This window comes from Crassostrea angulata, chromosome 10 (assembly GCF_025612915.1).
Source record: "Crassostrea angulata isolate pt1a10 chromosome 10, ASM2561291v2, whole genome shotgun sequence".
NCBI classification, from domain to species: domain Eukaryota; kingdom Metazoa; phylum Mollusca; class Bivalvia; order Ostreida; family Ostreidae; genus Magallana; species Magallana angulata.
This window is the reverse complement of record NC_069120.1, coordinates 40,572,188-40,593,820: the sequence shown is the minus strand read 5'-3', so window position 1 is coordinate 40,593,820 and position 21,633 is coordinate 40,572,188. Positions and strand designations below refer to the sequence as shown.

The 21,633-nt window shown below is 33.9% G+C and overlaps 2 protein-coding genes across 3 annotated transcripts in view; one reads left to right on the top strand and one right to left on the bottom strand.

Moving 5' to 3' along the window:
• LOC128165273 (protein CLEC16A-like) overlaps positions 1 to 3,559 on the top strand; it is a 60,147-nt gene extending 56,588 nt beyond the window's left edge. For both annotated transcript variants that reach the window (XM_052829651.1, XM_052829649.1), the window contains exon 23: positions 1,475 to 3,559. In XM_052829651.1, the coding sequence (XP_052685611.1) occupies positions 1,475 to 2,490 (1,016 nt within the window). In that variant the 3' untranslated portion in view covers positions 2,491 to 3,559. The remainder of the gene's footprint in view (positions 1 to 1,474) is intronic.
• Positions 3,560 to 18,905: 15,346 nt separating this feature from the next.
• LOC128168149 (suppressor of cytokine signaling 2-like) lies at positions 18,906 to 20,264 on the bottom strand. Its single transcript, XM_052834261.1, has one exon. It carries the CDS (start codon positions 20,097 to 20,099, stop codon positions 19,266 to 19,268), a length of 834 nt encoding a protein of 277 aa, XP_052690221.1. The 5' UTR covers positions 20,100 to 20,264; the 3' UTR covers positions 18,906 to 19,265.
• Positions 20,265 to 21,633: the final 1,369 nt, after the last annotated feature.

Sequence of the window (21,633 nt, the reverse complement as noted above, 5' to 3'; positions counted from 1 at the left end):
ACAAAAATTCTGCCAAAATACCACTTATGTAGAGATTTTGTGCAAAAGCACTTTTGATAAAGTATGTAACTTCAAAATATGTATTTTATGATCCAGCAAAGTGTCAATCAGTGTGGATGTTTTAGAAAAGCTGCATTACTATGTTGTCAACGAACCTGCACACTGTCAGAAGGTGCAAATAATTTTTATAATTGCCAGGTGACTTAATGTCAAAGAACTCATCCATCAGTATTTATACAGAAGTTAACTTTTAGAAATCTCGCTGGAAATGATTTTTCCCTGACTTATTGTTTCCTTTTACTGAAAATTAAAGCTCTGTACAAATGTACAATGATAATTCATTCATTTCAAATGTTTAAATGTGAGAAAATAAATTCTCATTTTTCTTACAGGTAGTTACATTTTTGTCATGTATGCTTTATGGGTGTTAATAAATTTTTCAGAGTTTATAATTTTAAAAATATTTTATGATGACAATATTAGTTGGATGATATATTTTGGCTCTCAGTCTTTCACATTACGTAATTTAATGGAACCCGAAGACTTAAAATATGACAAAAATCGTTAATAATTTCAGTCCTATGGAGTGCTCTTTGGGGAACAAAAGTTATATAAAGCCATTAATTTACCCTCAGTTTGGTTTCTTTTTATTTTACCATTAAACTTAAGTATTGATTTATATGTAGTTACGTGATTAATAAGCATTCATTTATTTGATCTATGTCATAATTCCTTTTTAATATTCAGCCTTGGTCTTCAAGTGCATTTTTTTCTGTGTTTAAAGACATTATGTAACTTGACAAATGAGTTTTGTTTTCCATGAAATGTTATCAAAGGTGTAGGCATACAGTGCACTCTAAAATTACCTGTCTGGGTTATTCATTGATGAGTTTTTTATGAAGGCTGAAATACGTGATTTCAGATAATCCCTGCATTATAATGTCATGTAAGGTTTGATATATATGAAAAAGGTGTATAGATCTTTGAATAAAAAAAAAAAGCAGTGCTAGTAGAGAGTATCAAGTTATTAACTTTTTAAACACTAAAGCAACTGGAGCTAGCCTAGCTAGCATAATATTTCACATCTGCACCTGTTTAGCAAGACAAAAGTACAATGACCTATTGAAATCAGACCTTCAGCAAGGATCAGAATACGTTTGAGTCAGCGTTCAGTCTTTCTTGGAAAGAAACTATATATGAAGATCATTTGATTTGATGTGGAAGTTAATGTTTTTAATACTGTATTGTAAAAGGGGAACATAATTTTGGAATTAAATTTCACATACGTTGTACAGGGTAAAGTGGATTATTTTGGGGACGAGTAAATCTTTGCAGTTTAGAAGTTTTCAACTAAATAAGAATAAGCTTACGGGACTTCATTTTTTACATTATAGAGAATATTTATTTTTTATATTATTTTTATTATTATTTATTATTATTTTTGGACTTGACATAATGTTTTGTCTTTTTACAGGTCGTAGTCACCCAGTGAGAGTTGTTGATGCAGCAGCATCTAAAGAAAAAGCTGTACGTAGGCCACGTTCAGGGCACGTCTCCAGTGCCAAATCAGCTTCAACCTCAGGGAATGACAAAGAGACCCAGCATGCAGTGTCTGCTCCACCAACAGCAGAGGAGGTGGAAGTTGCAGAAGAAGCGGCCTCGTTTGCTTATCAGTCATTTAATCAGGACACAGGTGGGGTTTCCAACAACCCACCTTCTTTGGAGGGCCCGCAGGAGATTCCATTAGAGGACTTGTCCAGAAAAAAGAAAAGGCACAGTGGAAGGAAACTCTCAGGTACAAAACTGATCGGACATTCTTCTTCTGCTCATCAGAGTAGAAGTCAGTCTCACAGTCCTAGGCGCCAGGAGCATCATCAAACAAAGAAAGGTCGCGCCACATCACTGACTGTCACCATCAACAAGCCCGAGTCCAGCAGGCCTCATAGCAACAGTAGTCCGATTCCAGTGAGCACCTCTCCAGCTCAGTCCTCAACCTCCTCCTCAGAGAATAGCCCTCAGACTTACGGCTACACAAGAGACACATCTAGTCAGTCGCCAAAAACGCTAAGACCTGCAGATGCCCCTGCTCTTTCTCTTGTGCCCATGGGTGATGACCAAATGAACTCAGAGGAGAACATGGGGCCTAAATTGTTGCCCCCAACTGAAGTGGAGAGGATCAGGAGTGTAAGTGATGTCTCCAGCGCAAGTAGTGACAATCAGAGTGAACTCGCCAGAAGCAACAGCAGTGGATCTGCAAACTCCACCAAACCACTGTTTGCCAAGAAGGCTGCTTCTGAAGCAGAGGTGAACACAGACTTGGCTGGAGGTCAGAGAGTGCAGATGGTGCATGATCCGGATGAATCCGCATCGAAGCAGTTAACCAAACTGGCTCAGATTGTCCAGCAGCACTATGGATCTGTGGATGAGGCAGAGGAGCATGAATCCAGTCTGGATGGGAGCTCTAAAGGAGGTTCTATCCAAAACGTGTGATTTCTAATAAAGGGCATTTTGTATGGCTGTGTTATTAAAGATTAAGGAAATATTTATATGTTAGGCTTGGAATGGAATCTTTAACTTTGTTATTTTATTTGTGAAGATATCAGTATTTTGAATCATCTCAAATTTTTGTTTTATACTATTTGTACTAAATATTTTGTATTGTAATGATTATTTATATTTCACTGATGGCTTCATCAATTGATAATATATGTACCATATTAAAAAAGAGAGTACTATTTAAACACAAAATCTATTGTTTCAATACAAGTTTTATAAATTAATGCCTTTAATGTTCTGTTTTTAAGAGAAGATGAAAATTAATTGTGACATTTCTGCATGCTTTCAATGAAATATTAATACCTATCATATTTAAAAGATACTATTACGTCTAATACTGTCAGTTCTAATACCTGAGACAATCATTTTGTTAGAAAGCATTTCAAATGCTTAATTTTTTAAAAGTTTAGTTATATTTAGTACACCTTTCACGTATCTGTTTGATATCCAGATGTTGTGGTCAACGTCTTTGAGATAGTTTTCAGTTTTGGCAAGATTCCAAGATGACATCACTAAGATTATTGAAGTGACATAAGACTATAAATTAGTTCCTGATTTTGAAAGACTCAAATTTCTTCCTTTTTACCTGTTTGAGTTTCCATTGAAATGTTATTGGAACTCTTAAGATTTGTGTATCCAGGAAGAAAATAGTTTGATTTATTTGAGTTTGACATTAAAGTCGTGTTCAAATATTGTATGTGAAAAAAGGGCCAATTTTCCTTATCTTTGTCTATTTTCAAGATAAACCTTTTACTATTTTTAGATGTCACCTAATTTAACTGATAATATGATCTAGTTCTGCACTTTGTACTTTCGGTTGTTAGATAAACACTGCAGACCAAATGGAAAAGAATTATCTATTTAATATTTCTGAGTAGCATCATGGGACACTTTATTTCATTAGTCAGTTATTGTGTATTTGAAAAAAGTGCAATATGTTTTGTCTTTGTTTTAATGTTTTTGTTTGTTTTGATATAAATAAAAAATCTTCATAGAAGTTCAATTTCTAGGTGACTTGAGTCATTTGGTCAGGTGACATCACTTCCTTGATAGGAATCGTTTAAGAAGTTTCTATGAATACATCATTATGAATTGAGTTTTGCTGTGGAGATATCACACAATCAACAAAAGGCCATTATTTTTCGAGAACTTTCTCTGTTGACGTTTGAAACAAATACAGCACAGATGACTACGTGTATTTTTAATAGGGTTGTTGAATTTTAATAACGTTTGATGATGGATAAAGATGTCCAGAAATGAGTTCTGCTCAGATTTATCCGAGTGAAAAGCTTGATCTTCTTTTTAAACATCTTCAATGGTGGTATATCCAAAAAGGACTGGAAAAGAACATCGTACAAAAAAATCATTTAAATGCTTAAACATTTGGATTTTTCCTTTTCTAAACGATATTTTATGGCAGGAAAAGTCATTCAATTTTTTCTTTGGTGAATCTAGTGGGTAATTTGTTGACACCCCCCCCCCCCCCTCACAGCTTCACTGATCATGCGCAAAACACGAGAAAGTTGGTCTGTCTTGATTGGCTGTGTATTCCTGATAACGCATACTATAGTATCCGTTAATTTTTCGCGTATCACAAATTTTTTAGAGTAATATTGGACACAATTTTTGTGTGAAAATAAGAGCGAAAACATCAAAAAATGGATCGTCGCGAAATATGCAGCCAGTGCTGGTTGGGGGTCTCTTAAAGGGATGTGAAACTCTAATCAATTAAAATTATCAAAACTTTAATCAGTTTTATTCTCATTTCGATGCTGCTTATAAATATTATCTGATCTGCGTGTCTGTTAATGTGTAAAAAAAAAAAATTAACACTACGTTGCATGTGAAGTTAACCCTAGACCTGTCATCAGGATCGAGTTTGGCTTTTAAAATCAAAACGTTTCCTTTGTAGTTTCATATGGATATAACATTACCAAAAAATGCTATGAGCCCAGCCGTTATAACTTGCATAACCTTCTTAATTTTCGTGTCATGCATCTATATTATAATTTTAGTTGAACACGCCATAACGTCGTTGTGATTACTATAATTGTACAAATGAAAGCAGTCGGCATTTTTTTCCCGAGAACTGAAGCATAAAATTTAACAGTTCATTATGACAGGCTTTAGGAATTTTCGGGAAAAATATCAGACTTAAAATATTTATTTTATGTGGTTCATAACTCTATTAAATACTATATTCTCGAGACGCACGCTTCGATTTGTTCCCCGGCATTGCGCATTGTTTAATTTGACCCACACAGGCTTTGAAAATGTATTATCTGTATTGTGTTGAAACAAATGAACATTCGTCAACTGTGTAGATGTCAATATCTGATACATGTAGGTCAAGTTACATAGGGTTTCTAGGAAATGTTTACCAATGACGCAGCCAGCTGCGCTAACGATATATCAAAACAAGATAAAATTGTTATTGTTTTCTAGAATAGGAAGTTGGTTGTTTTAGGAATAAATTTGCTTATTGAAATGTGTAACATACGGTGGTGTAACTCATGTTATGAATATCATTGGTGAATATTTGTATAAATACTGGAGACATGCATGGCGTTCTCATCTCGTTTTTAATTTGTTTTTGTTTTTTATTTTTTTAGTTAACTTTATCCCTTCGGTTTAAATGAGCTTTTTCGATCACCTGTTGCCCGTTGTCCATTCATTTGTCTGGCTGTCTATAAACTTTTCACATGTTTGACTTCTTCTCAAGAACCACTGGGCCAAATTTAATCAACCTTGGTACGAAGCTTCCTTGTGGAAAGGGATTCTAAAATGCTAAAATAACGAAAAAACCTCTTTTTAAAAGGGAGATAATTACAAAACAATAAAAATAGAGCGTGTGTCTTAAAAAAACCCATTGCACCAGACATGCCAATATACACACCATAGTGAATCTAAATTGTTAAAATCGTGACTCCCTGGACTAATACTGGGGCATCAAGAGGGGTTCAAAGTTTAAGAGGGCTCTATGGTGGTGGTCATTTTTAGACTGTATTGATCTCCTTTAGAAGGAGAGCTCTAAATAAAACTATAGGAAAGTACCCAAATTCAAAAGGTGAAATAAATGGATTTTTTCTTTATTAGATAATACTTGTAATTAGATTATAGCTAACATCTCAAAATTTTAGGCAGACCTGATGGTTAATTTGTTGACCACCCAACCTCCTTAACATAGAAATAAATAGGGAAAATGTTTTTTTAAATCTTCTCAAGAACTACAATGCTACAATTTGCGAGATTACTATGCAAGTATCCTAAGATAGTGTAAATTCTAAATTTTTCAAATTGTGGACCCCCCCCCCCCGACTTATACTGGGGCCCAAGAGGGATTAAGATGAAATAGATTGATGCTAGGAACTGTTGTTCAGGTGAGCGATATGACCCGTGGGCCTCTTGGTTGTGTTTTTAATTATTTCCGTAGGTTTTTAAAGTAATATGTGTGCTCTTGTTTTCAAATCATGACTAGCCAATGTGCGTATACAGCTATCACTCGTCCAAAGATTGAAATTGATACCCCCTTATTAAATATAAACTACTGGTAAAACATGGTTAAAAACCCTTTTTCCCGGAATTGAAGAGCTTTTACTCATTTTTTCTTTCATTTTTAACGCGTTACCAGTTTATATATATTATGTTCAGCTAGTTATATGAACTATAGTAGATATTTTTAATCCTTGTGCAAATTTTGAAACTAAATAAGCCAACGTAAAAACACAGTCAGTTTGCGCATTTTGTTGGAAAATTTCCAAATTCAAACCTCAAAAGCGCATTTCATCATTTCAGTTATTGCACTGACGTCATTGAATTTAGATTTTTATATTTTCACGACAATTTTGCTGAACTATGCTATTTTAAATTCAATAGTTAGAGTAGGGTGCGGTACACACCACGTCTTGCAATAATTAGTAATTAATTGTGTTCTATTAATTATTCAATATTAAATATAATATATTGATCCTTAAAAGGAATGCCTTGATTGATTACAAGTTTTAATTAATTTGCCATTATCCTTTGGTTTGATTTATTTTAATTAAATTATCACTTCAATACCAATCCCCATGGAATCAATATTCACGTAACATCAGACACCCAAATACTATAGTACGTAAATTAAAGCAAAATATTGATTTCTTTTACATGCTTTGAATGTAACTTTGGACCTCGGATATCCAATTTTTTATGGTGCATGTAGAACGCACTTGTAACTTTTGTGGTTACCCCTCTCTTCTTAGTGACTGGACACAGACCCTGGCTTCCGTGCAATTTCTTGGCTTTCCGGCCGTAACACAAAACTTCCTTTGGGTCATGTTGTTTTGTGGTTTCCAGTTTCCACGAAGCTGTTGGGGTTGTGATTTTGATGCCCCCCCCCCCTCCTTACACGGAAAGTTCGTTTCGCACATGGATAAGCATTTTAGAAGATGTGTCTTTATATATACATGTAGTTTAAAAAAATAACAGTCTTGCGCTAGGATTGAAAACCAATGAATTTACGGATGCCCTTGGTGTCATAAAGCAAAGCAAAGCATTTTTTTCACCAATGCATCCTTTTTGTCTGACGTACATGTATATATAAAGCACCGAGTATTAATGTTTGTTCATTGATATTCAGAAGACATTTTAGTTACTCTTTTTAAACATACTTGTCCGAATTTACTCGATATCAGAATAATTCGATTAAACAAATTTCAGCATAAACCAGGACGACTGGCGAAAGGCTTTGATTATACAAAGTTAACATTATCCTACTTTTTATTCAAATCCCGATTTGTTTAAGGATAAAACCAAAAGAAAAATTATGCCAATTTTCACTTTGAAAACACAGGATCAAGCTGTATCGGTAGCATAAGCGTTTAATACCATAGTGTTTGCTTTCTGCGATTCAACGAAGGGACATCGATATTGCAAATACTTCAGAAATGTAAATTAGGCGCCCGTGTATGAATACATTGTTAGAATAACTTGGAAATACGCCAGTTAACTTGTTATCAAGAAGCAAAAAAGGAAGGAAATTCAACGCTTATCTTTGTTTCTTGAAATTTAAAGTCAATAACATGTAATGTTTTAGATCAAAAATAGAATGTAAAGGCTATAGAAGAAAATTTAAATTGATGACGTTTTTGCATAGATGACCTACATGCATTTTTAAATTTATGAGTTATAGTGAAGTTTCCCTGCACATTTATGCCGCGGTGGTTATCAGGTATACGCCTCGCGGTGCGTTATGTTTGTGCGCTAGTTGTACTAGTCCCTTTTCTATTATCACTTTCCTATCAATGTAAGAGTGTATTTTCATTGGTTGAAGCGGCATTGAAAAATTTAAATGATAAAACAAAGGATTTAAACCAATTTCATGTCGTTAATTGTATCAATTATGGGATATTTAAGATAATTTAAGATAAGACCGTGTATGCGTTTGATACATATTGTAAAAACACAGGGAAAAATTTGGTGTGGTAGAGTAACATCACAGCTTGAATAACAGGGTAATCAACACGGCATCATTTTGGCGGTCATGCGGATCATTTGAAGCGTTCTTTTGTCTCTTGTATGCTTTATAAATAAGCAATTAGACTTTTCCACCAATTTCCGGTTGAGCGCCACCTACTGACAGTGACATTGACTCCTTTTGTACATGTACATGTAATTTGGTATTTTTCAAATGACACTCAAAATCGTCATTGATCAAACTGGTTAGATTGTTTTTTGTTTATTGAAGTGTGCATAATGTATACTTGAGAATATGAGAAGTGTGCAACATTTGACTAGGGCTAAGATTGAGACAGGTAATTGTCGATAAAGACATACAATAGCTTAACGTCTTTGGTAGAAAATTAACCTAGGTATTTCAAGAATGATTGCACGAAATTGTAGACTGTTCTTCCGACATTAATAGCCATCCCTTTGTAAACTAAGTGCTCAAAAAAGTGTCACTTGGTCATATAACAAATTAACTGAATTTATTAAAAAAAAAAAAAAATCAAACTTTTTTCAGCAGCATGTGAGTGAAAGCAGGTGTTGAGAGCTCACGTGTCTATAAAATTTATGGAAACATTTCTTATGTAAATATATTTTATAAAAGAAAGCATGCTCATAGACGGCAAAAGTACAGCAAATTAGGTCATGATATATATAATACATGTATATGATATTTGCATTTGAATGACCTTGTTTAAATGGAATTGTCTGTGCATGACATTTCTTAATAAGAGTGCAAGTACGATCATTTTGATCAGTAAGTTTATATTTATACTTTACATGAATTAATTTAGGCTAATTTTAAGAATGGTTTGATGTAGTATTGATTAAGAATTGTCAAAAAAAGGGGGGGGGTCGTTCATCTCCCACGACATGCAAGAAGAAAACTTACAGGCTAAAATTTGCTACAGATAAACAAAAAAATAACATGGATGATATACCACTGAACTAAAATCCCGGTATGTGAATTTGTGAAATTCAAAAAGTAGCAAGTCACAGTCAGTTTCGTCAGTTTCCTACTGTTATATTGCGAACAATAAACATTTGGAAATGACGTCAATGGACTGAAAAATAAACCGGTGTGGATGAATACAGCAAAGAATTCAGATGTAAATTTAAATATCATGATATCAAATCTTACAAATCAAGCCCTGTAAATACGCAGTGTGCTAATTCAGAGACTGGCATGTACAGTCCCTGGTTCAATACCATACACTGCATGCGTTTATTCCTCACAGCCGAACGTAACAACAGTTTCTTAGAAAATTATGTTGACAGCTTCTGTAATCCGCGCAATTCATCGACTTACACAGGAAAACTGAGTAAGTGAACATTTCCTAGAAAAACTCATCAGCTGTCATGGCTTTTGCAATACGTCTGTTGAATAATGTTATGCTTACAAATTGCCGGTGGGCTCCATGGTAATAGACATCCTTAGACTATCCAGGACTCTACGAAAAGAAGAGTTCTGTGTTTAAAAAACTAGAATCTTGGCGTTTGTTCTATTATATGATTGGAATAGTTATTCCTGGTTTCAATTCGGATGATTACCCAATAGAATATTTACCTTCGGTTGTAACAAATCAGCCGTGGAAAAAAACCCCAACGATAATATCTTGTAGATAAGGGACATAGAATGAATTTTCTACAGTTTAACCCTAGGTCTACCTTCTTGTTAAAATGAGCAAATCGTTGTTTCAACAGAGTAATACTTGTATCACATTTAAAAAAGGGTGTTGGTATCGAGATTTTCAACCAAAAATGTTAAAGATATATAATTAATGAAACTGCACTCCTTTTATCATTCTTATATACTATCAAATAAAAACTATCTTAGCCCAGCTAAGCCCTAGTCAGCAGTTAGGTCCATACGCCTCTTCATTTCTAACTTTAAAAAGCCAGGTTACCTTATTTTCAGAAGGTAAACAGTGTACATGTATTTATTTCTTTATTTAGTGAATCTAAGGGGTGTGATATCTAAACTAATTATCTTGTAATTATATAGGGAGTTGGAGTTCCTATCTATAGCTCGTTATAACGAGGTAAAACTAATTACATGTATACCATCGACAGCTGGATTGTATTTACAAGTTTAAATATAATTTATCTCGTTATGACGAATATTATTGATAATAACTTCGCAGAACATCGTCAGCTCTTGACAAAAACCAAATAAAGGATAACCTAAGTCACTCATCTTGTCTTGACAATTTTTAAAGTTGTTTACTTTAAAGGGGCATGGTCACGATTTTGGTCAAAAATTATTTTTTTCAATGATAATGTTTACAATGCTTCAGTAAGGCTTCTTAATAGTCAAAAACAACTTGAGTGTCTTTTGTTTAGTTTATATAAGGGAGCTAAAGAGCTTACAATTCTGTGCTATGTAAACAGTTGAAGTAAAAATTCCAGTTTAAGACCTAAAATTAATGTGATATATTTTAGGAACTGCATGTTTATTTATGTTTTAATAAAATGAATAAGAAGATCAATAAATTGGCTAGAAAAAGATTTTTTATTGTATATTGAACCTATGTAAACAAAAACAGGGCACGAGCCTTGTTTACATGACAAAGAATTGTGAGCCCTGTATCTTGCTTATAACTCTACGAGTGATTCTCAAATTCATTTGATCATTAGAAGGATTGTAAATTATAATCAAAGTACTGATAGTACTGAAAAGCGCTAATCCAGCTTTTGTATGTATATAACAGATATATGAATATAACATTTCAGCTTCTGTATACGCACTATATCTCCTCATCACGTGGCAGCCCCTGCAATGATGTATGTAAGCCCCGTACATTAAATCACAATAGCCCGTGCAGTTATGTACACAAACTCCTGAAACTGGTTCCCTAACCAGTTTAAATGATATAAACTTCTGCTCATAGGGGGCGGTTACTAGTATTTGATGCACCGGAAGTAGAAGTCTAGCGACAATAAAGCGCTGAGCTCTGCTTAGCGCTTAAAAAACAGAAATAATAGAATTTGACCAAAATCGTGGCCATGCCACACGTTCTCACTTTCACTATTTCACGATGCCTACGAATTACTTAAGTTAAAAATCGCCAATATTCGTCAGGCTAGTCTTGCAATCATTCTATAGACAGTGGGTTTTTTTTCGAATCTAGTACGATTCGACTACGATGTCTGCTAGACAATGTTCGATGTTTATGCGATGATAGGAGGAGTTTTGGTGATTCTTGTAAAAATTTGGGTGATTAAGTAACGAACGCTTGAGATTTTCCTACGAGCAGGTTAGATGTAAGACGATTTTATACGATAAACTTAATTGATACACGATTTTTAAACGAATAGATACGATATTAGTAACGAATATATTTCTGGTTTGTTATTTGATAAAGTGATACTTAAAAAATGAATCATTACATTTAAGCATAAAATACTTACCTGGAAATATTTTTAAAAATGTCACAACATAAGTTGAATAATGCATTCGGTCAGAATTATTAAACATATATAAAACACGTACACTTAGATGTAAATTTTTGGGTTAAGATTCCCAACGAAATCCTTGATATTGTGACAATTTTTGTAACTTGTTTTAATAGTTTGCTGACGAGCGTTTATTAATGAAATTATAAACAAACAAGAATATTTTAGTTCTTGAATTGTTTAAATAACATTGATAGCAGCAGCAGTGATGTTTGATTTGTTCCCTGAATAAGATTATCCATAAAGAACAAAATTCATTTTTTATAAGAGTGAAGTAATTATACATGTACACTTACAGGTAGAACTTTGAAAGACAAATTACTTAATGAACGATGTACTGAGTGATCAAAAGAAGAGAACTACTGCGAAACACTAATCAGTCTCGTATTTTCGTACTAACTCATGGTTCACTCGCAAACCGCTCGTACTACACTTGCACCCAGTCGCATGTATTCGTATGGTATTTGCATCAAATCGAACTACATGCCCATTCATTCGGAGGACAATCCGGAGGACTCGAGAAAAAATCTCAAAAACTCGTAGAATACTCGTAAGATATTTGTAGCAAGTAAGTACTGCGAAGTTTTGCGAGTTTCTTACGAATTTAAAAGATTTATTGCGAATAATTGTCTTAGTGCAATGCGAGTGTCGTGCGAAAGTGTACGAATACTTAAAAATCGTACCGTATGCACGATTGTTTTGATCATGCTCAAAACAATCGCAGCGTGGTTTGCTGTGATGAAGGAAGATAACCTACGACTATTTCTACGATGAGCCCCGAATAAGTGCTACTATTGAATTTGTATACTAGCGTAGCATAAGGGTGTATATTGTTCTCTTTAGAGACGTAGAAAGACGCCCACACTCTGCCTGTTCATTTTTTTAAAGAATGAAGTAGTTTGTAAAAGAAATTCAATATGAATGAAGACTGAATAGATTGTACATGTATATATACACATAACATCTGTATATGAGTCAGCACGTGATGGTTACCTAATACCCACAGAAGGTCCACGTACGTGTTCATGTTTAACAAATCATTAATATTGACATGAGGTAACACCCAACATATCCAAGATATTCGAAAGATAATTTACTTGACCCTAACAATGCTACATGTACATGTAAATTATTCTTTCATAAAAAAAAATATTTAAATACTAGTATGCTTTGAAACTTGTGTGTGGACTTTTAAACAGTTCGCACACAACAGAATAGCTAATTCACTTTGCTATAATGTATATAGTGCAAAGAATATATGAAGCTAGTTTTTGCCGGAATGAGACAGGCCCAAAACAAAAATTAATAACAAAATTGTGTAAATTGGACAATGCATCAAATGTTAACGACTTTGCACCATGGGCCATCTGAATGCTGTCGCGTTGAGTTGATTAAGTTGATTAACATGCAGTCTTTTTATGATTCATAATGACCCCACTCCCCCACCACCATAAATACTGAGCCATGTAACACATGTATAGTACATATAGTCATATTTTATAAAATAAATTGCCAACCGCAAAATTAGACCGAAAATACTTTCTGTTCTCCTAAATCATGCCAAAACAAAACTAATTGCTTTTATATGAAAAGTTAACGTTAATATTTTCAACATTTATTATTACTGTATAAGGTGTATCTCGTTGCAAACAATGATGCTATATGATTGAATATTTTTTTCTCTTTATATCTAACAAATAATTCGACTTGTTGTAGAAACTGACAAAATTCAAATCTACACGATCCAAATCAAACCGGTCTTTGTATAAATATACGCATATCTTTTACCTATATAAAAAAACCCATTTTTTCTAATGCATTGTTTAGCTTATTAGATAACACATTTAATCCAAATAGCCATTGTAAAAAAATGTATACATCGTTTTTTATGTTTATTATTTTTTTCTTTCGGTACTTTCGATGTTGAATTTGTGTGCATTACTCCTTGAACGATCGCAACTTACTGGCTAAACCAAGAACATGAAATCCACGGAATAGCACAATCAATTCCAGTATCAAATGTTCATCGGATATACATATCTATATCTCAGGTATTATGACGCTTTCTTTGGTGTTTTATGTGGGTATGAAGGAAGCAAGTAATACAGAAAAATACATATCTCAAATACATATCCGCAATTTTTTCTACAATAATCGCCTAAATTACTGAATTCGTATCTTTTTACTATTTAAACCTTAAATATGTTATTCAAATTATATAAATAGTGCCTGTTTGGGAGGGTAACAGTTGAAATTGACACCCCGAGAAAACCATTGTCAACCTCCGCTTTGCGTCGGTTGACAATGGTTTTCGAAGGGTGTCAAATTCAACTGTTACCCTTACAAACAGGCACTATTTATTTTTTTATACTGAATGTCTTAATTTTAAAGAAAACTTAGCTTTATGTAGAAATGACGTGAATTCTACGTCGAACCGTACGCGCATAATTTACGCGCATGTAACAATTCGTTGTGTTACCCGCAATCGCAGCTTCTCGGGCCTTTCCGGCAAGCTCGGAAAAACACCTCGAATGTATTAACATTACCGGATGTAAGAATTTTATACAAAATGGAGTCGCTTCCCATTAAAATAAGTATCGGCTAGACAGCCTTATAGGCCTAAGTTGCTTCTGTGTTATAATTTAGGCTATATCATTTACTTTAATGAAGTCTAGCTTACATCTCAACAGATCTTAAAATGTGTTGTATTTATATCAAGTTTTATAAAAAGGGGGGTTGTCATGGACGTTTAGGTAATACATTCGAGGTGTTTTTCCGAGCCTGCAGGAAAGGCCCGAGAAGTTGCGATTGGTGTTACCCGTTGCGAAGTCTATTGCTAACACTGAGGGTAATAGAACGGATTATCAACTGCGTCTAAACCAATCAGATTTTAGTATTTAACATGAAAGTATAACAACATATGTTTATTGCAAAAATACTTTTTCGTTTATAATCAGTAAGTTGCATAGAATTCGAAGGGTCAGCAAATTCTTCCATACATAGAATTTCATGTTGTAAATTTTTAATTTACCGGTTGGCATTAAATACAAAATTTACAAGATGGTTTCTATTTACTGCCACCCGAAAATTTCAAAATTTCTAACGTGACAGACGGTTCACTAGGCATACCTTGGCTGATACGGCAATCACATACACGGAATCAGCCGAAGTTACAAACGGGCCATTTCCGTTGGCGCCAGTGGAAACAGCCGAGTAGTTACAATTAGCGAAGTTAGTGCACGAAAGATTGCATTCCTGAAACTGCTTGCAAACGTTTCATTCTTTTATTAAACCAACACATTTTACTTAAAATCAAGAAGAAAAATTAAAAAAATCATTTATGTCAAAATATTTAATCAAATTGACATGTTTGATTTTGCATGCGAGTGTGTATGTGTGTGTGTGTGTAATTTTATTTTTCTTTTTCAGTATTTTGCCCTTCTTTTGTCAGTATTTAAAAAACAATTTCAAAAGGACTTAATAAATTTAGGTCAAGCAGAGTGGCGCTTTGCCGGCGATTTTTTGGAAATGTGGCCGAGGTCATAGACTCTAACCCTTCAAGCCACATATCTTCACCTTTCTGGCATACTGTCAAACGGTCAGTCATTTTCAGAAAATATCGCCTGGAGTACAACTGTGCTGGTCAGTAAGTGTCCCCGATAATTAAGGTCATTGACTGACACTCACAGAATAAGTGTGTGGCGTAAACAAAGTCCAAATAAGAAAAATCAAATGATTTTAAAACGTATTCTACCACGGGTTGCTGGTTTTAAATGTGTGCTTAGAAACTTACATATTGCAAGCCGTATACTGTTCAAGTGGCAGATTGCAAAATTGCAAAGTAGGTCAAATAATGGTATACCAGCTTGTGGTTAGCGTTAATATACATATTATTGGTACATGTACTTGGTAGTATTGGTAAATATATATATATATATATATATATATATATATATATATATATATATATATATATATATATATATATATATATATATATATATATATATATATATATATATATATATATATATATATATATGCATGTATAGTAAGGAAATGGTCAAAGCAAAAGAAACGCTTAAAGCATGCTAGCATATGGCGTATCATACGAAATGTGGCCGTGTACAGTAAAACACATGCAGTTATAAAAAACACGCATATAATAAAATCAGGCCTATGGCGGAGCCCATTTCTTTCTGACAGAATATACCAAATAACGTCAATGTACTAAAGACCTGTTTATTTCGTTTCGGACAATCATGTTATTTTTTCTGATTCTATTAGCATATATTTTTATACGTAAAAAGTGTATATCTCAAATTGAAGGCAATGTCCATTTTAAACCATTAGTCAAATCATTCCTTCCAAAAATCTACGTTCTTGTTCAAATGGCTTTTAGACGTCACTCTACAAGGCTAAGCACTTAAAATTATTGGTCAATTTTCAAGTTGAATTGGTTGATAAGAGCGGATATTGCATTTCGTGGAAAATTTCGCAATTTTGTGTCCATAATCAATTGTATTAAACTTGCGAAATTCCTGAACATGTTTAATTACATTGTACGCTCAGGCTATGCATTTTTAGCACGAATTTGTGTCATATAATTGTATAGCTACAAATACCTTCAAAAATCTGTCGCTGATTCTACGATTCTAATATAGTACTAAGAATTATTTTACGGAAATTAGGATTCAAAAGTAGCCCGGTTCCAAGCATCCCACATGCACAGGGATGTTGAACCATATGCGTTGTATAATATAATTAAACTCCTTATTGATCGTAGCAACCATGTTGTGAAGGCAAATATTTAAGGGTGTTCTCTGAAAAAGGCGAAACACGTTATTCTGCATGACTCATAAAAGAAATAAAATTCTTTTAGGGTCAAAGTTTGAAATTTACTATAGAAGAGCCCCAGGTCTGCATTAATAACTCGTATTATGTAACCGTCTTTGTAGGCGAGAGACTACCTGGAATACTATATAGTAACGTTTTCATCATTTTAAATTTTCTGGAAGTATTGTAATATTTTAAATTGGAGCTTTGGCGCTCTTCTCAGAAACAATATAAGGAGTGTGAAAACTAATCCCTCAGGATGTAAACAGGATTTTGATATAAGAGTACATGAAATCATGTAATATCTTATGTAAAATCTCGCGAGATGTAGAAATCCTTCTCTAGGATCTACAGTATACATCATTTTATAATAGGACGAGGTCAAGTGACTTTAGTGCTGTTTTGGGGGGGGGAGGGGGGTACTTGACATGATTACCGTTCATTAACCTGTTTATTAACCAAACCAAATACGCGGATTTGCCGCAATACGCAGTTATTTCAAAATATAATATAACAGTTAATTTATGACATAGGGCACACTTGATCAAAATATATTCGTAGAACTGAAAGCTTGATGCGCACTTTAAATAACGTGAACGACGCAATTACTAATCAGAAGAGTTGTGTATGAATGAAATTTCATTTTCATATTTATGTGTGGTGAATGAAACCAAAACACCCTGTCTATTGATTGCTGTCTCTTTAAAGTTTAAAAAACAGAACGCGCGAAGAAAAAACAACTCATGAGTATTTTCGGCACCATGCAGTGGATTTTCCAAGAACGCTTCGGTGGCAATGATAATAATATGTATACCGGTCTATGCATGCGTACATCTTCTTATGTTTGTGTGCTTTTATGTGTGCTTTGTTATGCACATCCACCGCAGCTTTCCTTATCTTTTAACATATTGGTATATGTGCATTTAACAGAAACAAAAACGAAAGTGAAAGAAACTAATATAGATTTTCCGAAAAAGTTTATAGAAAATCAGTGCTATTTAATATTTTTTTCTCATTTATTTTCATGAGAAGATTAAAGCGCTTAAATTATTTTAGGCCTCTTTTCTAGAAATACGATTCAACTTTACCATTCGAGAGTAATTCCTGCTTGAAAGTATTTTCAGGAAATCGGCACTACCACAAATTGGCCTAAAGACGTAAAAGTACACATAAAATACCACAAGTTTTTATGGTGGGTCATCAAGAACATTGAAGCAGAACTGACTGTTTTCTCTTATAGATACACGCCATGATAAGCAGACAACTTTATAGATGTTCACTGTATTTGTGTGAGAATTACGTGACTACATGTATAAATAAAAAGTAGTATTATTAGTAGAATTATCGGTAGACTCAACAAAATTCTAAAGTTTAATACATATTCTTCATAAGAAAGATTTTTTTAAAAAGGCCATTCTTACAGTTATCTCCTTTTTAGGCAATGTATGTTTTATGACCTAAATTTTGAGATGGGAATGGCAAAATGAACTTCTGCAAGTACGTTTAGGATTTCTAAATATGCACAAAACGGAAATATTACGATCCCAAATTAAGGATTGATATATACCGTATCTATAGATAATAAAAAAAATTCCGGGAAATGGGTGTTACTTCAAAAGAATACCTTGTACTTGATTAACACAACTGATGCACTTCCGTTGGGTCACCGAAAAATAATATATGCACGCCCTCAAAAGATTAATTTAATGTGTGTTTGCCGTACGCTGTCAAACTTTTGAGAAACTCATTTCATTCATAGAGTAGATTATACCAATAATCAATAAACTATCTCTGCAACGTACAGCTACTCAAATATGTTCCCTTGCGAGTAAAGCACTATCTTTAGATAAAAAAAAAAATCAAATAGCGATAATGATACGAAATACCGTATACAAACGTTCGTTTCAAGGAAAGATCTGAATTCGAGGAAAATTAGATGTAGTGGTATGTGAAAACATATCCGCATGCACGTGCGTTTGATGTGCTAAATATGTGAATGAATATATATACAGCATATCATTAATTATCTAGATTTCATTCAACCGGGCTTGATTGAAAATTTCCATTTTTTTGCGAGTGATATAATATTAAAGAGTATGAGTAATTGTTTTAATGGTATACAGTTTTTATCAAAATCGACTAGTAACATATATTAAGGAAGCAAGTTTAAATAATGCATACTTAAAAAATCGCGGTGTTTTAATGATCATAAATCTTAACCTTAATTAACACTAAGCATATAAAAAAAAAAAAGGAAACCACAGATTACTATATAAATTCGTTTTCAGAGACTGAGAAAGGCGTTTACTGCAATTTCAAAAATGACTATTTCTTATACAAATAAAAAATGACAAAAAAGTAAAAACCTGGCTGGGGCTAGATCTAACGTGCAACGTGCATTTCAAATTTAAATCTACAATTTAAAAACCCCCGGACAATTCCAAAAAACCCACGAGGAAGTGCATGGGAACCAATTCATAGAAACCAATGCGTAGTTTTCGCAAAGGCCTTATTCATATTTCTCTCAATCGATCCCGCGGGTACAAATCACATAAAAATAATGACGACAAGATTTTTTCAGATTTTAAACATCAATTTCTGTTTTAATGTGCGACACAATATATATAATAAAAAAAAAGACACCCAGAAATAAATGTAGCACCGTCGACAAATAAACTCACACTCCATCATGAAAACCCCACAGTCATTCAAATAAATTAAATAAATTATATGTGTAACGTATAGATCATGTTCCGTATTTAAAATGAGGTAGATAATATGGTCATTGAACTATACACAACTTATCTTTTCGCTGCCTAGCTTATATGTAAAAAAAAAAAAAAAAAAAAAAAAACCACCACAAAACAATCGTCATACGGATGTATCGTTCGATTATTTCTCGTTATATCAGGATCTCCAAAAAATAACTGTCAGTGGATATAGGGATATTCCTTGAGGTATCCTTTCATACTAGTAGGAAGAGGCAGTTTATCCATATTGCTTAACACCTTTGTCCGACTGAGAGTCTTGGGTAGACTTCGATTAATTGATAACCGACATAGATGTTTTAAATCCACTACACAGTTTCGTTTAGGTTTTTGTAAAACTATCGGCAGGTCTTTTCGTCCAGAACGTTCCAGCCAACGACACACGTAACTTTTGCCCATATCGGTCAAACGGGCATAGAAGTCCACCAGACGAACTGCACTGTCGAACTTGGGCATCTTAGCACTAATTCTCTCGTCACTATCCAATTGAAACTGGCCTTTATTATATATAATCCTCACACTAGTGGTCCCCCGAGAGGTCTTGACACTAAGAGAATACAAGTATTTAGAATCGGAACTGTCTCGAATGAGAAAAGTTCCCACAGATTCTCTCTTGAGCAGACTTTTGGCCTCCTGGCTAGAGCAATGTTCGTAGTACCACCCTGATTGACTTAACGTGATACATGTCCCGATCTGGACGACCATGTCTTTGGCACAATAATAAGCTGATTCTCTCTCGTGGCCACATCCTAAGGTACCCGTTTCGTTAAAGTTTTGAGACTCCTTTTTCTTTTCCTTAATAATAGACACTGTCTTACTTTCGCTATTTAATTCACTCGTTTCTATATGAAAAAGTTTCGAAGCTTCTTCTGCCATTAAACATTTAGACTTCGGAATTCGGCGATGACACGCTTTGCCATCACATATATTAAGATTTGGTGGTCCTTCACTTTCATCAAGAGGCTTCCCATTCATAATACAAATCTTCATCACCATTTGTATCGCTCAGTTTATTATAAGCACACTTCGAGCCTTCGACAGTCAGACTAAAACAATGTACATCCATTTCATATCCAACGTTTATATCACGAATGGATAATATTCCAAGTACAGTTTATATCTTTTTCTGAAATCCTCGTGACCCCAGTTCCTAGAAAAACTGAGCGCTGTAAAAGGAAAGAAAGGAAAACACCGCGTGCTATATTTAGAACAAGCCGATAGCATAGCGATATACGCCATGCTAGTTAATACAGTAGGTTAATCGCACTCGTTGTGTTTACACATAGAAGTAGAAGTAGGTAAATGTGTGAGAGAGAGAGAGAGAGAGAGAGAGAGAGAGAGAGAGAGAGAGAGAGAGAGTGTATGTGTGTGTGTAAAATTGAACAATCTGTTTCTTGTTCTTCAAAAAAGGAAGTTTCAATTTACCGTTCTCTGAAATAGGATTTCAAGCGCAGGTCCATTTAGAGAGCTTTATTTCAATTTCCAGAAACGTCGAAATTAAATATATGTAGCCACCATGCAAGTTTCTTTTTCAAATTCTACTTAGATGTACAATCGATTTTTCAAGAAGCCGGTGTTGATCTTTATCTTGAAAAGGTCCAAAGGGGGACGAATTATATAATTCAACGATGAAAAACTGATATTGGAAGACGTGAATACCGAGAAGCTATGGGCCTGTGTTATATTTCAATCAAAACAAAAATACAATAGATCGAAGTAATATAAGTGGAAAAGAGATTTTAAAAAAAAAATATGCGAGACTAAATAAAGCCTTTAAGGTCGAGATAAAGTAAATCTAGTATGATTTCTTTTACTGCAGTATTTCTGATAACAGAGGTGTACCCGAGCTAAAATTTTATTTCGATACACATTATGAAGAATTGCTGCCATTTTCAATAAAATCATGCGCAGATCAGGAGCGGGGGAGGGGTTGATGATTCACGTAGTTATGGTACCGTACCCGCACCCCATCCCCTCGTTAAGGAAAACAATTCAGAATCCCTTTTATAAATTTTATTTTTCCGTATCTGAGCATTGAATCTCTGTGGATTGAAATATACGTGAATTTTTCCTTCTGCAGGAATATATTTTCTGGTGAATGAAAAATATATTTTCTTTAAAAAAAAACCCGATATATTCTTGGCCTTTAAAATGATATTAATTTGAATGTATGTATCCATATTGTACTTTGCAAGTTGTCTCAAATAGAATGCCAAGAAACTGATTAATTTTCTGTGGAATTCTCTTAAATCCACACAAACAAGAAATTGAAACGCTTTCTCTATTTTAACTGTAATATTTTGTGCATAAATTTTGCGTAATTTTTTAAATGAACCACGCATTAAATCTGAACAGAATTCTTAGTAACGATTGCATGTATTTTCAAATCGCAGTTCATGTATTTCGATATGAAATGATAAGATTCCACGAATCGTATTCAGGTAATTTTTAAAGTTTAAAAACAACTTTTCCTTCCTGTTCAATGCGTAAATTCTGGTGAACCCCAAACAATGTAATACATGTATTTAAA

Bases quoted from the DNA above. Each gene is read 5' to 3' on its own strand.
- LOC128168149 (XM_052834261.1), bottom strand. From the start codon at position 20,099: ATGGTGATGAAGATTTGTATTATGAATGGGAAGCCTCTTGATGAAAGT.